Source organism: Brachionichthys hirsutus, chromosome 11 (assembly GCF_040956055.1).
Source record: "Brachionichthys hirsutus isolate HB-005 chromosome 11, CSIRO-AGI_Bhir_v1, whole genome shotgun sequence".
NCBI classification, from domain to species: Eukaryota; Metazoa; Chordata; class Actinopteri; order Lophiiformes; family Brachionichthyidae; genus Brachionichthys; species Brachionichthys hirsutus.
The window spans coordinates 11,890,339-11,906,390 of record NC_090907.1 but is presented as its reverse complement, the minus strand read 5'-3'; the positions used below and the strand labels follow the sequence as shown (position 1 = coordinate 11,906,390).

General features: G+C 45.1%; 2 protein-coding genes across 2 annotated transcripts in view; both read left to right on the top strand.

Moving 5' to 3' along the window:
* Positions 1-1,193: 1,193 nt before the first annotated feature.
* ube4a (ubiquitination factor E4A (UFD2 homolog, yeast)) lies at positions 1,194-15,103 on the top strand. Its single transcript, XM_068745277.1, has 20 exons — positions 1,194-1,228; positions 1,780-1,950; positions 2,449-2,625; positions 4,133-4,245; positions 4,852-5,004; positions 5,221-5,380; positions 5,528-5,730; positions 8,800-8,991; positions 9,104-9,437; positions 9,615-9,741; positions 9,849-10,156; positions 10,260-10,392; positions 10,496-10,686; positions 11,449-11,549; positions 11,668-11,781; positions 12,041-12,215; positions 12,308-12,488; positions 12,634-12,781; positions 12,851-13,008; positions 13,111-15,103. Exons 2-20 carry the CDS (start codon positions 1,821-1,823, stop codon positions 13,244-13,246), a joined length of 3,234 nt encoding a protein of 1,077 aa, XP_068601378.1. The 5' UTR covers positions 1,194-1,228; positions 1,780-1,820; the 3' UTR covers positions 13,247-15,103.
* Positions 15,104-15,623: 520 nt separating this feature from the next.
* kmt2a (lysine (K)-specific methyltransferase 2A) overlaps positions 15,624-16,052 on the top strand; it is a 35,199-nt gene continuing 34,770 nt past the window's right edge. Inside the window, exon 1 of the mRNA XM_068745150.1 lies at positions 15,624-15,888. Within this exon, the coding sequence (XP_068601251.1) occupies positions 15,643-15,888 (246 nt within the window). The 5' untranslated portion in view covers positions 15,624-15,642. The remainder of the gene's footprint in view (positions 15,889-16,052) is intronic.

Genomic DNA, 16,052 nt, shown 5'->3' with positions numbered 1-16,052 from the left:
TTTTTCCCCCCGCAAATGAGTGTTTGTGTGAGGATTCTGTTCGTAAAATAATCCTGTGCAGGCTGGGACGGGTGGAGGAAAGTATCAGGTGTGCTCTGTGATAGGAGAGAGTCAGCGAGGACGAAGGGAAAGGTCTACAAGACAGTGGTGAGGACAGCCATGATGGACGGCTTCGAGACAGTGGTGAGGACAGCCATGATGGACGGCTTAGAGACAGGAGGCGGAGCTAGAAGTGGAGGAGATGAAGATGCTGAGGTTGTCCTTGGGAGTGACCAGGTTGGACAGGATTAGAAATGAGACAATAAGAGGGACAGTGAAGGTTGGACGTTTTGGAGACAAGGTCAGAGAGACCAGACTTTGATGGTTTGGACATGTCCAGAGGAGAGACAGGGACTATATCGGTAGAAGCTGCCAGGGAACAGGGCTAGAGGACGACCCAGGAGAAGATACATGGACGTAGTGAGGGAGGACATGAGAGTGTCTGGTGTTGGGGAGGACGATGCAAAGGACAGGGTGAAGTGGAGAACGTTGATTTGCAGTGGAGACCCCTCATGGGACAAAAAGAAAGTCAGTCGAAATTGCATATTGTAGCGTAACACGAACCGTTACAATATATTCAGTGATGGAAGGAATACGGAGAACCAGGAGGGAACTCATGCAGGAAAACCCAAAAAACTGAACCACACTAGAACCTCTAAATACGCGCACATATCTAGACTGCAGGTGACGCAGGCGTGACCATGTTTCTAACGAGACCGGTCTGCCGCTGCCCTCTGCTGGCTGTCAGTGAAAATGAGATGAGAACCCAATGTGGTCTAAATGCAATTTATGGAAGGTGTTGTTGTTACTATTATTTTGTTTATTTAACTAACTTGCATTCGATTTAAACCTCAAAATGAAAACATGTCACAAATAATTCTGTTCTACTGCACAAAATAATAATTCATGCAAATATTCATTCTAAAGCTAGATAAATTAAGAAATATTACATTGATTGCAATATTTGATCATTTTGTATAAATCTGTCACTCAGAGAAAAAGTGCAAAAAATAAATATTCTCATGTTTCGCGAAGTCAACGATTAACTCGGCTCATTTCTGATGACGTCACGAAGTCGACGATCAACCAGACCCTCCGTCTCATTTTTGATGACGTCATTGACGCCAGTTTATAAAGGGACTGCTGTTTTCGTAGAAATCCGAAACACACGCTTCTTCCTGTCAAACGGGTACGACAGTTTTCCTTGTTGTTTTTGTATACATTATTTATAACGGAAGTACTTCAAACCCAGCTGCCATCTTAAATAGCGCTTTATAGAGTCTCGGCGACCCTTTATAGCTTTGCGCGCTCGTCAACAAGCTAGCTAACTGGCCCTGGTGGAGGATGTGACACTGCTACTAGCTAAAGCCAGTCAACTCCAGCGTAGACTTGCTACCTAACTAGCTAATTATGGCTAGCTAGCGTCCGGCAAATGAAGCTGACAATGTGGGAAAGTAGGGCCACAAACTCGCACAAGTTCTGACTGCTGCGTGTTGATCTGAACTTCTGGACGCTAGTCCGTACTGACGGAAACATAACTAGCTAGCCTCATTACGTGTTGGCTATTTGGGCAAAGTACAGTATTTATCAGATATTTCTCATGAATAAACGATACAAGAGCAGCTTAAATGGCTCAGTGTAAATGATCGTATGTTTCAGTACATGTGTGTGTGTGGGGGGGGATCTAAACCACGTGATCACTAATCAGTGGAGGGCATTGTCTCTGCATTGGACCTGAAGGTGAGGGTCTTGGATGGGAGTGACCGTTGAGCCCCAGTGAGATGACTGACCAGGGCAACAACAACCAGAACATCTCTTGCAACCCCTTTGCTGCCCTCTTCAGCTCGGTGGCTGATGCCAAACAGTTCGCATCGGGCCGGAGCCCACAGCAGCTCTCTGCCGAGCAACCGTGTGAGTACTGCTACGAGAAGTACGGCATTCGGGAGTCGTCCACTTACAACCTGCGCGACTTGTATGTTGTCAAATTGTATGTGGATCATTCACAGTGATGATTAAACAACGATTCATATGCAAAAAGTCAATGATGCAGGTAGTCTCTGACTTACGACCGGGTCCCTCGAAACCAATTGTAAGTTGGCCCATGTTAAATTATCGTAAGTATGCTATGCTGTGTCACGATTCTGTAAATGAGGAGTAGAAACGGACCATTTGATCTTGGTAGACATCGCGGGTGAAACCGTGGAAACTGTCGTCCACTCGATTCGCTCGCTCACTTTCCCGGAATGTCGTAAGTTCGTAACCACTCATGTCGTAAAGGGACCAGCACGGTCGTAAAGTCAAGCTGTCGTAAGTCACTTAGTTCTCGCGTCGACGGCTACCTGCAAATGGTGTCGGAGGCATCTGGGACTCGTCTCGCATGTATACGTCACACATGATCTCGTGTCACAGTGGAGGACTCGGGAGAAAGCCACTCGGAGTCCGAGAACTCCGTGTCCGACAGCGTTGACGAGAATGACGACTCCGTGGCAGAGATCAGCCGCTCCTTCCGGTCCCGTCAGGAGCTGTGTGAACAGCTCAACGTCAATCACATGATTCAGAGAATCTTTCTCATCACTCTGGACAACAGTGAGTAAAGAACTTGTTTTCATCGTCACGATACCCACAGATCGGGAGTGTGAGTGAGGTAGAGGAAGGGGTGACGAGACTGTTTCTCTCTCACCGGCTGCTCTGTGAAGTCTCTTCCGTCAAGCCGGGTGTTTTATAGCATTGAGTCGTAGTTGAGGCTTGTTGTCAGTGGCCCGGGCTTATCAAAATGATCAAAGCCAACGCGGTACATGATCAATTTGCACTCATCGGGTGCAAGTCAAAGCTTAAAAAGTAGCCAGTGGGCCTAAAAAAGGAGCGACGTCGGTGTAGATGATAGAGGGACATAGAACCAGACGGCACCGCTCCTCGTGCTTCTGCTAAACGTCCGATTGTCTGTAGACACAAGGGGAAGGTTGTGGGGATATCGCGGTTCACGCTATAGTTAATGACCCTTTACAAATAAATGGGGAAAATTCCTAAATGTTTAGCCTAAAGTTTAACAGTTGGTCATCACCATAGCATCCATAGCTGATGCATTTGATGTACAATTTTTAAAACCGTTTCATAGTGGCGTCTGTCTGGCCCAATCACATTTCTTCCTTGGCCCTATCTCCACCATTTTGTTTCTCAATGTCTCATAACAGATATTACATGCAAAGTGTCCAAAATGGGGAGAAAAACCAAAACTCAATTGAGGTGCAGCGATGTACTATAAAAGTTTAGAAATCTACTTTTAAGCGGATTTACTACTAAGTGTGCAAGTATAACAGGTATGTCTGCTAAATCCTCACCAGCAGTACCCAATATTGTCCACTCGAGGCAGGAGTTGGGTCATGGAGAGAAGCAGCCATTGGACAGGGAAGAAGCCAAGAGGGGGGGGGGGGGGGGCAGTGTGAATGTGACAGGGCCGGGGTGCAGACAGTGTGAGGAGGAACAGGAGGAGAGAATAGTTGAAGTGAGAAGGAGAAGATTATACCAGATTTAGAGAGAGGAAGAGTCTGTTAGTCGAGACCTTTCATTATCAAGTGCAGAACAATCAATTCGATTCATTTTTATTTCTATAGCGCCAGATCATAACAGAAAATTACCTCAAGGCATTTTACAGGTGTGGCAGGGAAGACCTGCAAGGAAATACAGACATATTTTTATTCATGGAACTCTTTGGCCTTATTCAAAACGGCCCTAAAAATTCACCTTTCAGGGCGGCAGAAATGGAGATAGTCATCACGACTCTCTCCGGATCAATCCCCCCCCCCCCCTTTTTTTTTGTCCACCTATGTTGTACATACTATGTGTGTTTTTAATTCAGTGTTATATTGAATCTGTGGAGTAATTTATCTTTATTTTATTGGTATTGTTAAATGTCGATGATTTATGTACGAAGGACTTTCAACGGAAACAAGACCGCAAGGGCTTTTTAGAAATGCTCCTCTTAGACAGGATGTTTGACTGTATTTGTACTGTAATACATGCTACTGTCTGACTGTACTTGTACCCTAACATTCTATCTAATAAATATATTCATCATCATCATTCACCACTGTAGGTGACCCCAGTCTGAGAGGAGGAAATGGGATCCCCCATCGCTGTGTTTACTTGGAGGAGATGGCTGCAGATCTGGATGGACAGGACTGGTTGGACATGGACAACATAGAGCAGGTCAGATCTGAAAGTGAAGCCCGACTGTAACTACAAATCGGTCTAAAGCTACACCCATAGACCTCTACCATGTAAATACAATGACAATTATAAATAAATTATAAAGCCCACTTTGTTTACAACATAAATTGATACATGGTGACCGCCATGTTTTCACGTGCGCAATGCATTCTGGGTTGATGACGTCAAATGGTTGCAACTCTAGCTGCGAGCACAGCAAACATAACGAATGCTGCTGCCGTTTGACGTCACACCCAGAATGCATTGCGATGTAAACAACAATGGCGACCTACATGCAAAAATATAACAAATGGAATTTATTTTTGGGATTTGTATCTTACCGTTATGTTGCTGACAGCAAAATAAATCATGTTTTGGCCAAATTTGTGACTAAATGGCAACACTTAACCATTGATGAGGACGCTGTTCATCTGTTTCTATACAATTGATATATACGGTCATTATGTAAGAAACGGATAGAAATGGAAATTTAAGGATGTGTGACACATGAAACTATGATTGTTTTCCGTGTTTAGTGAAAAGGCAGATTCCTAAAATGTTTCTGTGACCCGATTTGTGTCTGTAACGTTTCCCTCGGCCCTCCAGGCTCTGTTCAGCCGTCTGCTGCTGCTTGAGCCGGGACGCCACCTCATCTACATGACGTCGTGCAGCGCTGTTAACCTGTCGGCGGACCGTGACTCTGGAGAGAAAAGGGCCATCCCGTACCTTTTCGCTTGTTACCAGAGGGCAAAAGAAGAGGTCTAAGTCTTTCCATCAGGATCAAATCCTAGCACTCAAACACGGCTTTTTCTTGCTCTGTTTTTATTTTGTTGGTGGTAATTTGAACTTAAAAACTGTCCATGATCTTCCATAACTCACTTCAATTCAATTAAAAATAATATTTATCCCCGAGGGGCAGCAGCAGTTGAAGAATCACAATTTGTAATGAAAGAATGACTTGATTATGTGCAACAGGAAACAAAGGTACCGGAGAAGTTGCTATCTTTTGCTGTTCGCTGCAAGAAGCTTGCGGTTTCCAACGCACGGACGGTCCTGCTCACCCCAGAGATTTACGTCAGCCAGAGTATCTACGAACAGCTTCTGGACCTGCTGCTGGAAGCTTTCAGTGGAACTCGTGAGTTCAGGATTTGCCAGTCGAGGCGTGAATGACTGCTTGTCGTTTGCATCTTTGTCTTTTGTCTTGTCATCTTTGTTGTTATCGTGGCAAAGCTTTGCCTTGAGTTTTCTCCTCTCCGTTTCTCACAAGGTCACTGTGTTTCAGAGCTGGAGGAGGTGGTTGAGTTTGTGGAGGAGGCCATTGCTGGCGTACTGGCTAACCAGGAGGTGCGTACCTTCCAGGAGGTGATGGTGCCAGTATTCGCTATCTTCCAGGGACGCATCAAAGACTTGGACCTGGGCCAGCCTGTTCTCTACGCCTGCCTCGATGTTCTGCTCTATTTCAGCCGCCATAAAGACATTGCCAAGGTCAGGAGACAAAGATGTTTGCCCACGTTTTCAAGCCGTCCTTACTGCGCAAGTCCTAATCGGATCAATATTTTTAGGGTCCATAAACACAGTGCATCCGATCACAATTTTACTCCGAACTCTGATCGGATTAAAGAAATTTTGTCCGTGTAAACGCAGCCACTGAATTCTGGCCAATAACTCCGGAACATTTAATGGTGGGAACACAATTTGTTTTTCCTGATGAAAGAAGATAATTTGGCTCCGTGTCATGGAGAGAGCACGGGTGGAAGAACATCTTGAGATTCTTTAGAACACCAGCACAGACAAAGTACCTCGAAAGTGCTGGAGATTATGTGGAGCTGACAAAGCTGACCATTACCGTGTGTTCTGGGGGCTGTCCCTCCATTAGCGGCTGCTGGCAGGAGCTTAAGAAGTGTATGGATAAAATATTGAAGGTACACCTTCCACATACATTTGAGGTATTATACCTGGGAAAATTGGACATAAATTGCACAAGGTATGGGGATAGACATGTTTATAGAATAATATTGATTGAAGGACGAGGGCACCTAAGGTTGGGGACTGGATTGAGGTAATACACAATATATATACCGTATTTTCCGGATTATAAGTCGCGGTTTTTGTCATAGTTTGGTCGGGGGTGCGACTTATAAATCGGAGCGACTTGTATATGTTTTTTTTTACAAAATCTGTGAGCGCAGAGACAGTAGCCTACACATTTCTACAACAGGTGTTACAGGGAACTCTGTGACCCGTCAGAATCTGTCGCGGTTTCTGGAGGTTCATATTTATCTGTCACACCTGTTATCTAAAAACACCAATTAGAAGGGCTGATTGAAAATGGCGCCGAAAAGAAAGTCATATTCTGCGGCTTACAAGCTTCAGATAGTGAAATATGGAGCCGAAAACGGCAATCGAGCAGCAGAAAGAAAGTTTGGAGTGAGCGAAAAACTTGTAAGGGACTGGCGAAAAGCGGAGGTTATGCTTACTGAAATGAAGAAAACAAAGAAAGCTAATCGCGGGCAACAAGCTAGGTGGCCACAGTTGGAGGAACGAGTTCACGCATGGGTGCTTGAACAACGTGCTGCTGGGAGAGGTTTGTCAACGGTGCAGTTGCGTCTCCGCGCCCAAGTGGTTGCCAGGGAAGTGAATATAAACGGCTTTGCGGGAGGACCTTCTTGGTGTTACCGCTTCATGCAGCACAAACGCCTCTCTATCAGAGCTAGGACGACACTGTCCCAAAAACTGCCAGCGGACTTCCAAGCCAAGGTTGACAGTTTCCGCACGTTCATTGACAAGCATGTAAGTGATCACAACGTGACACCGGATCATATTATTAACATGGACGAGGTCCCCCTCACTTTTGACATCCCCATGGGCCGAAGTGTTGCAGAGAAAGGGCAAAAAAGTGTGAATATCGTTACAACTGGTCATGAGAGATCACACTTCACAGTGGTGCTGGCATGTTGTGGAGACGGATCAAAACTGCCACCGATGGTCATTTTCAAACGAAAAACCATGCCAAAAATCCAATCCTCCTCAGTTGAAATCGCCGTGAACGAGAAAGGGTGGATTGATCAAGAAATGATGAACTTGTGGCTTACAAAGTGTTATAATAAGCGACCGGATGGTTTCTTTAGAGCACGCAAAGCTCTGCTTGTGATGGATAGCATGAGAGCGCACATCACACCACAGTTAAAAAATAAATTAAATTTTTTCAACTCCATACCTGCCATCATCCCTGGAGGCTTAACCAAAATACTCCAGCCACTTGATATCTCCGTGAATAGGAGCTTTAAGTCAGTTTTGCGTAACCTGTGGGAGCAGTGGATGACGGATGGAGAGCACAGCTTCACGGCAACCGGGAGAATGCGCCATGCAACTTTCCTGGAAGTCATTGAATGGATCGACAAAGCATGGGCTTCAGTGACAACCGTAACCATCCTGTCGGGATTCAGAAAGGCTGGAATAATTGGAACTGCAACTGACGACGAGTCTGATGTAAGCGACGTAGAAGAGGAAGCGGCGTCTTGTCTACCTGCCGAGTTGGGGGAGTTGTTCAAAAGTGACACCGAGGATGAAGATTTCCTTGGATTTCGTGATTCGGAATAAAACCTGATATTTTGGTAAACGTGTTAGCATGTTCTTTGTGCTATATGTTGTTTGGTGTTGGATTTTATCAAATAAATTTTCCCCAAAAATGCGACTTATACTCCAGTGCGACCTATATATGGTTTTTTCTTCTTAATTATGCATTTTTTGGCTGGTGCGACCTACAATCCGGAGCGACGTATAATCCAAAAAATACGGTATATGTGATGGAAAAGCTAACTTTCTCTTTGAGACTGGAGGTGGATAGATTTAAAGGAATCTGGGAAAACTGGAAAGAGTACACTTAACCAATTAGATCAGATTGTATTTGACATGCAAAATAAATAAAAAACGAGTTCATAGCTACAGAAGTTGGAATGTCGGGTTTTTTGCGTTGTATTTGTTCATTTATTTATTTATTTTCTAGTTTACTTTATTTTCTCGCTACACTGGTAACATTGTAAAATTAGATTAGTTTAACCGATGAAAGATACGCGAAAGAATGTAAATAATCACTATGTCCTGGGCATACATGTAATTGGGCACATGGAAAGGTACAGTCTTTCTTTATGTTGATCTAAAGCGAAAGACTTGGGAAGTATTTTCCTTTTTCTTTTTTCATGTGTCATGTGTCGTGTATAATTTGGGATATTGGAAAGAGAAAAACGAAACAAAAAATCCAGTCATTGCGTACCAGATGTATGTAGAGTGTATGATATAATGTTTACCGGTAATAAAAAGAAAGTAGTGGCTACTATGGCTGGCACTGAAAGAGTTAAGTTTGGTACAAATGAGTGATCCAGTGATAATATATACTATAATATATATTACGGCTATCTAGAGATAATCAGATGCACACTAATGGCATATAACGTCAGTCCAACCTACACCTTTGATGTTTCTCTTTTTTTAGCGCCTCCGTTTTTATTTAATTTCTATCTTCTGAAACATTTCTTTTTTTTGTGGTTTTCATAGGTACTGGTGGAAAACATACAGCCCAAAGATCCAACTAATGGTTTACAATACCAGAAGAGCCTTTTGGGAGCTGCGTTAAGTATCTCCTGCTTGTTGAAAACCGCAGGTGTAGTGGAAGGGCATGGCTACTTCCTGAACCCCGCCCGCTCCAGTGCCCAGGAGACAAAGGTCCAAGAGGCCAACATCCACCAGGTGAAGAGATATTCTTGAGCTTGATGCTGCTTTTTGTTGATTTATTTATTAAAGATGACGCTGCTTGTTTACCAATCACCGTCTCAAAGCTGGTCTTTCTTTTCTTTTACAGTTCATGGGCCAGTTTCATGAAAAGTTGCACCAGATCTTGAAAAGCTTGCTCCAGCAATCGGGCGAGACTCGCCACCTGCTGCTCTCGTGGTTGGGCAACTGCCTGCAGGCCAACGCTGGCCGTGCCAAGATATGGGCCAATCAAATGCCGGAGATCTTCTTCCAGATGTATGCCTCGGATGCATTCTTCTTGAACCTTGGTGCAGCACTCCTGAAGCTGTGCCAGCCCTTCTGCCGGCCGCACTCGGCCAAACTGCTCACCTTTAACCCCACCTACTGCGCCCTCAAGGAGCTGGGCGAAGAGGAGAGGCGTAATCGCAATGTGCATGCGAGAGGTTGGATATATGCTTAAATGAATTTTAAACAAATACCAATGATAACATAATGTAGCAATATATAATAAAGCCGCGTTTGTATTTGTGGTTTTGCTAGTAGGTTCAAATAGCAATACAATTGCCCGAGAGTCGAGATGGACTTTCACGAGGGAAGTAACGGCCATTTCTTCTATACAGGACTGGACAAGGAAACCTGCCTGGTCCCCGTGCCGCCGCAGCAGCCCGTGGCGTCTGCACAGTCCTACAGCCTCCTGACTGAAAACCTCGTCCTCACGCAGCTCGCCCTGAACCTGGGCTTCCACAGGTACGGGACGTGGGGAGGCACGCGCCAACAAAACGAGATCCATAAAGATACCGCTGACAGTACAGTGTCTGTTCATATGCCAGAATCCACCCCGTGTGCGTTTGCAGACTTCACGAGCAGATGGTGAAGATGAACCAGTCTCTCCACCGACTCCAGGTGACGTGGCAGGAGGCTCAGCGGTCGGGCAACCCGATGTCGGAGCAGCTCCTCGAGCAGTTTGAGCGTCTGATGATTGTTTATCTGTCAACCAAAGCTGCCTCCACGCAGCCTGCCATGCTGCAGTGCTGCGTGAACCTCCAGGCTTCCACCGGAGCGCTGCTGGTTCAGCTCGGGATGGGGAACCAGGGGCCCGACCACGTAGCACTCAGCTTCCCCCTGCCCAACGTGCAAAATACTGTGCTGTGTTACGTACCGGGTAGGCTGCATCCTCACTCTGAAATCTGTCGATGTGGCTCATGTTCATGCTCAAAATCCCTTCTTGCGTTCACTGCGTAACCGTTTGTTGATTTGTCTGTCAGAGTTCTTCGCAGAGAACTTGGGAGATTTTTTCATCTTCCTACGTCGATTTGCGGACGATGTTTTGGAGACTTCGCCGGAAGGTCTGGAGCAGATACTCGATTTCATCACCGTGTTCATGGGCAACGTAGAAAGGTACAGCTGCGGCCCATCGGAGGGGAGATTTGGAAGGCCTCTTAAGGGTTTGGGTGTTTGCAGGTCGCGTTTTCATAGCTGCCTTTTTCCCTTCACGCAACAGGATGAAGAACCCTCATTTACGGGCAAAGCTTGCAGAGGTGTTGGAGGCGGTGATGCCCCACATGGAGCCTGCGGCTCCAGGAGCCGTCCAGCCGACTGTGTTCCAGCGAGAGAGGGTCTTCTGCTCCTATCAATGCGCACCTCAGTTGGCCGAGGCCCTCATCACTGTGTTTGTAGACATTGAATTCACAGGTGAAGCAACTGTGTTCCTTGAAGGTTCTGACTTGGTGAATCTAGTTTCAAACTGCGCCCAACATAATTATGCAGTGTTCCCTCACGACATTACGACTTTATAAAAAACTATAAACAAATCTGATTTCGCAATATTTTGGCTCTAATGCGATATTTTATGGTAAATAAATATTATAACATTTCCAATATTTTCATGAAAAAACAATTTTCTAGCCTAAAAAGGGAAACGGTAAATAAATAAACTAAAAGACATTTTGAAACATGCATACAGGGAAACCTAAGCTCCGGCATATCGTGCGTTCTATTGGCTGACTGCTCTTAGTTCCTCACGCTGATTGGCTCATGCGTTGTAGCGTCTCTCAGCATCTCCCCTCGTCTGTCGGCCACGCTCTCGTTCACTTCGCTCTGCGTAGCGTAATAGTGCGTTACTGTAAAGTGTAAAGTTAAACAGTCTAGAGAGGTTTCATAACGGTGTGGAGGAGGTTCGTAAAGATGTATACGTGAATAATTATATAACTATTTCGCCTCTACGTTGCGATTTTTCCCATCTAGCTGTAGGTCTTGGAACGCAGCTACCACGATAAGAGAGGAATCACTATTTCCACTTGAAAAGTGGAGAAGAAAAAAACCCCACACAGTTTCATATTACATGATTAGAAATGAAAAACAAACGTGTTTGGATCATTTGTGCTCTGATAAGATGAAACCGTCAAGATGTTGGAACTGAAATTGCAACGAGGTGTTTTTCCGTTTTGTCTTCAGGTGATCCTCATCAATTTGAACAGAAGTTTAACTACAGAAGGCCCATGTATCCCATCCTCAAATACATGTGGGCTAAAGAGAAGTACAGAGAAAGCATCAAGGTGACACAAAACCAAATCTCTCTGAGATTTCCTTGAGCCAAGCAAAACGTGTTTTCAAGCCCGAAGCGGCACGATCGCTTTTAACCAATCTAATGATCGGATTGATTATCTGCTTCAGCATTTGGCGCACTATGCATCTGAGAACCTGGAGGCCATGAACCCACCTCTGTTCCTCAAGTTCCTCAACTTACTGATGAACGATGCAATCTTCCTATTGGATGAGGCTATTCAGGTGAGACTGATTTCTCGAACTGAAAACTTTGACAACGATTGTGGGGAAATAAGAGCCTCTTTTGTACGTAAACTATTGTCTTTCAGTTTTCTCTCCTCATATTTAAATAGTGATAATGTTTAACTTTGCATAAAATCAAAGTCCAGGTCATGAGGTGGAAATCTGGCGGCGATAATCACACAGGCTCGTGAAAACTAGCTATTATTTTAAATCCTCATAGCAAATAAAGTCAATGTTTTTTTTTCTTCTTGTCCTGTAGTACTTGAGTAAAATCAAGATTCTGCAGCTGGAGCGGGATCGAGGGGAGTGGGAAAGCCTGGCTCCCGATGCCCGGAGGGAAAAGGATTCAAGCCTGCAGATGTTTGGACAGCTGGGACGTTTCCACAACATCATGTCTAACGAAACCATCGGCACGCTGGCCTTTCTCACCTCAGGTCAGGGCGAACATGTTTGACGCTCCATATTGAATGTCTCATTTCGATTTTTTGTCGTCATCGTGTCGCGTGGCTTTTTTTATCGTAAGCAGAGATCAAGGGGATCTTCGTGCACCCCTTCCTGGCTGAGAGGATCATCTCCATGCTGAACTACTTCCTGCAGCACCTGGCTGGGCCGAAGATGGGTGCTCTTAAAGTTAAGGACTTCAGTGAGTTTGACTTCAAGCCCCAGCAGCTTGTTTCTGACATCTGCACCATCTACCTGAATCTGGGGTATGCTGGGAATATTCCTCTAATAGTCAAACACAAACAAAGTTGAAGAGCCTGTAATGAATGCATTTAGCCATCCATTTTCGCATAAATGCCAGGACGGCTTTGCGGTTTCCCATTTTAACGACAATGTTTCTTTCTTCGGCAGCGACGAGGAGAATTTCTGCGCCACGGTCCCGAAGGACGGCCGCTCGTACTCTCCTACCCTCTTCTCCCAGACGGTTAGGGTACTGAAGAAAATAAACAAGCCCGGGGACATGATTGTGGCCTTCGGACTCCTTGCTGATAAAATCAAGGTATTTTTCCAGAGACGGCATCGAATCGCATTCTTTCACTGCTGCTGCGAGACTTGTCCTCTGTTTTAGTCTCATGCAGAGAGACATCAGCAGGAGGAGGAGACTTATGCAGATGCCCCGGATGAGTTCTTGGATCCCATTATGTCCACTCTGATGCTGGATCCTGTCCTTCTGCCTTCCTCCAACGTCACAGTTGACCGCTCGACTATAGCAAGGCATCTCCTCAGGTTGGCGATTTCCCTGAAAGACACCAGGATGCTGTCCAACACTACATCCAGCAGGCACCGTTGGTATCACGTGACTTCTCCGTTGTTTTCTCCTCCTCGCAGTGACCAGACGGACCCTTTCAACCGTAGTCTTCTAACCATGGACCAGATCAGGCCCAATGAGGAACTCAAGCGGCAGATCTTACAGTGGCTGGAAAGCCATAAGCAGGAGCGGCTGGATGTTGGGCCCAGCGGCTAGCAGCGATCCCTTCCTGCGCTAAGCGGTTGCTCCATCCTGGTCCTCTGCTCCGTTGGCTGATTGTTGCTGGAGCTTCACTCTGGCGCCGCTGGTCTAACATCTTATCATTCAGCAGACTCTTTCTGTCCAGGCTAACCATTAAGCATCAACTGGTGCCACCTTCAAGATCCAGGAATAATCACTGACTCTGATTGGTGTCCTGATTGGCGCCTCTATGAGTACTGTTGCATGACCTGACTGACCAGCTGGCCCCGACTAGGTTTTATAGAGCAACTCATGCTCCTATATTTGAGAACTCGTAAGGACGAACATTGATGGAATCCTTATTTTTTTTTTTTTTTTATTAGACCTTTTATTTTTAAGACATAATGCACAGCCTTTTTAAACATCTTTGGGCATGTTGTGTCTTTAGCACATTTGGTTAAATGTTATGCAGCATTGTAAATAAAACTAACGGAAGTATCAGTTGAACTGAATGTCATTTTATGCGACTTTTATTCGAGTGAAGATATAGAAGATTTAATGGGTGATGTTAAATGTGCTGAGATGTACTGTGAAATTGGTATTTAAACATGTCTGGATAAGGTTTGAGCATTAAATACGGTGGCTCCTTTTGATCTCAGAACTGTATAAGGATTTAATTTTTTTCAATCACCGAATAATGTTTAGAGGTACAGACAAACGCATAAAAATGAAGTTTACATACAGAGGCCAGAAAAATTGGAACACAAATATTTGTGGGATGAAAGAGTGAATTCATTAGAAAATCTGTTTTTTCTTAATATTTGTTTCAATTAAAAATTCTCTCAAATTTGTGAAAGTTCCTTTGAGCCATGCCAAAGACCTGATACGTGGAATTCTCGATATACACTTAATCCCCGTAGAGTTTAAGTTTAAGGTTTTGACAATGGCTATATTTGTGGAGACTAAACCAAAATACAAGACAGGATATAAACGTCATCCTTTACAGTAGTATTCACACTGACTGAGCCTTTTAGCCTCGTAGCACAGCATCGTGATTATATGAATGGCTGCTCAATCCTGCAGGACGTTTCACACCTTGTAAACGAGAGCTGTATACGAGCATTCTGCTCTCATCCCTCTGCCCTCTGGATTGTGGCGATGTTTTAGGGGTGTTTATCTGTACGTCATTGCCAAGTAAGTTTACACTTCTCCCCCCCTTGAACTGCCACCTTATCATGGTGGGGGAGTTTGAGCGCCCAAATGATCCCAGGAGCTACTTTGTCGGGGGGGCTTTTATGCTGCTGGTAGGGTCTCCCATGGCAAACAAGTACTGGGTGACAGGCCCGCCTAAGAGCAGTTAAAAAAAAACGATGAATAGACAAAAAATCAAGGGCTGTGAGGTTGCCCGTTATTGTGCCCCACCCTGGAGCCGAAGGTTGAGAAGTACCGTCTAGATCAGGGGTCTCAAACTCGCGGCCCGGGGGTCATTTCCGGCCCACAGAACAATATGAAAGTTCAACGTTGATGCGCCTTCAAGGTTTATATGATTTTTTATTTTATTTTGTTCAATGAATGAATATCTTAAGAATGTATTTTGAGTTTTCAATTGTTAAAAATGCTGAATGGAGGGTAATATTTATATTTTGTCCACCTATGTTGTACATATTAGTATGTGTCTTTTTAATTTATCAATTGAGTAATTTATTTTTATTGGTATTGTCAAATGTCGATGATTTATGTACGAAGGACTTTCAAAGGAAACAAGACCGCAAGGGCTTTTTAGAAATGCTCCTCTTAGATAGGATGTATGACTGTATTTGTACTTTAATACATACTACTGTTTGACTGTACTTGTACTGCTCTAACATTCTATCTAATAAATATATTAATCATCATCACTCAAATTAGTATTTGGTTATTTTTGCTATATCTGATTTTTGATACTGTTCTTGCCTGCTTTTGTGATTGCAAACAGCTGATAAGGAGATTAAACAATGGGAGTTGGAGTTTTTCTGATTTTGAGAATGGAGCAGCAAACCAATACCATGACCTGTGACCCTGAAACCTTTAAAACCACCACAGTATGTTGACTTTGTGGCGGAAACTTGTCCATTACCACGAGTTCCGGCTGCGGTTTGATGAAACGCATTTGGAAGCAAACTTCTTTCCTTGTGGTTCAAGTGCGACGCTTCTTTTCCCGGGCAAAGCCCCTGAACGTGATTTGGATTCAGCCACGCTGAGCTTTGATTGGACAGTGGAGAAAAGCATTGTCGGGGTTTCTTCAGTTCCGCCCCGCAACATGTATAACGGAGTGTCAACCAGTGAGCGTCGCGCGCTTGTACTCGAGGCTGATTATGTGGAGTGCTGGGTTAGGGTTCCGCCCACCGAGGTATCTCTGATCGCAGGGCAGTCACAGACAGACAGAGTGTAAAATGGCGCACAGCTGTCGGTGGCGGTTCCCCGCTCGGCCCGGAGGGAGCAGCAACTCCGGTACCGGGAGGAGAGCGGGCCGAATCAGGGTTACCGCCTCTCTGCGGAGCGTCTCCGGAGCCCACCTCGGCGCAGCTGGGCTCGGACCCGGGTTTGATGCTGCACTACAGGTCTCTTCTGCTATCGGGAGCAACCTGCAGAAATTTCGGGATGTTTTGGGGGAGTCGAGTGACTCGAGCAGCGGGGAGGTAAGCACAGGACCGGGACCGGAGCGAGCCGATATTTACCCGGGGGGGGGGGGGGTTATTGGTTAGATAGCTGCACGACGCTTGGAGAGCTTTTTCTTCCATTACCAAAAACGGGTTACTCTGCCTAAATGTTGACTTATCTCTGCCTCTTCCCAGCGTTGGGG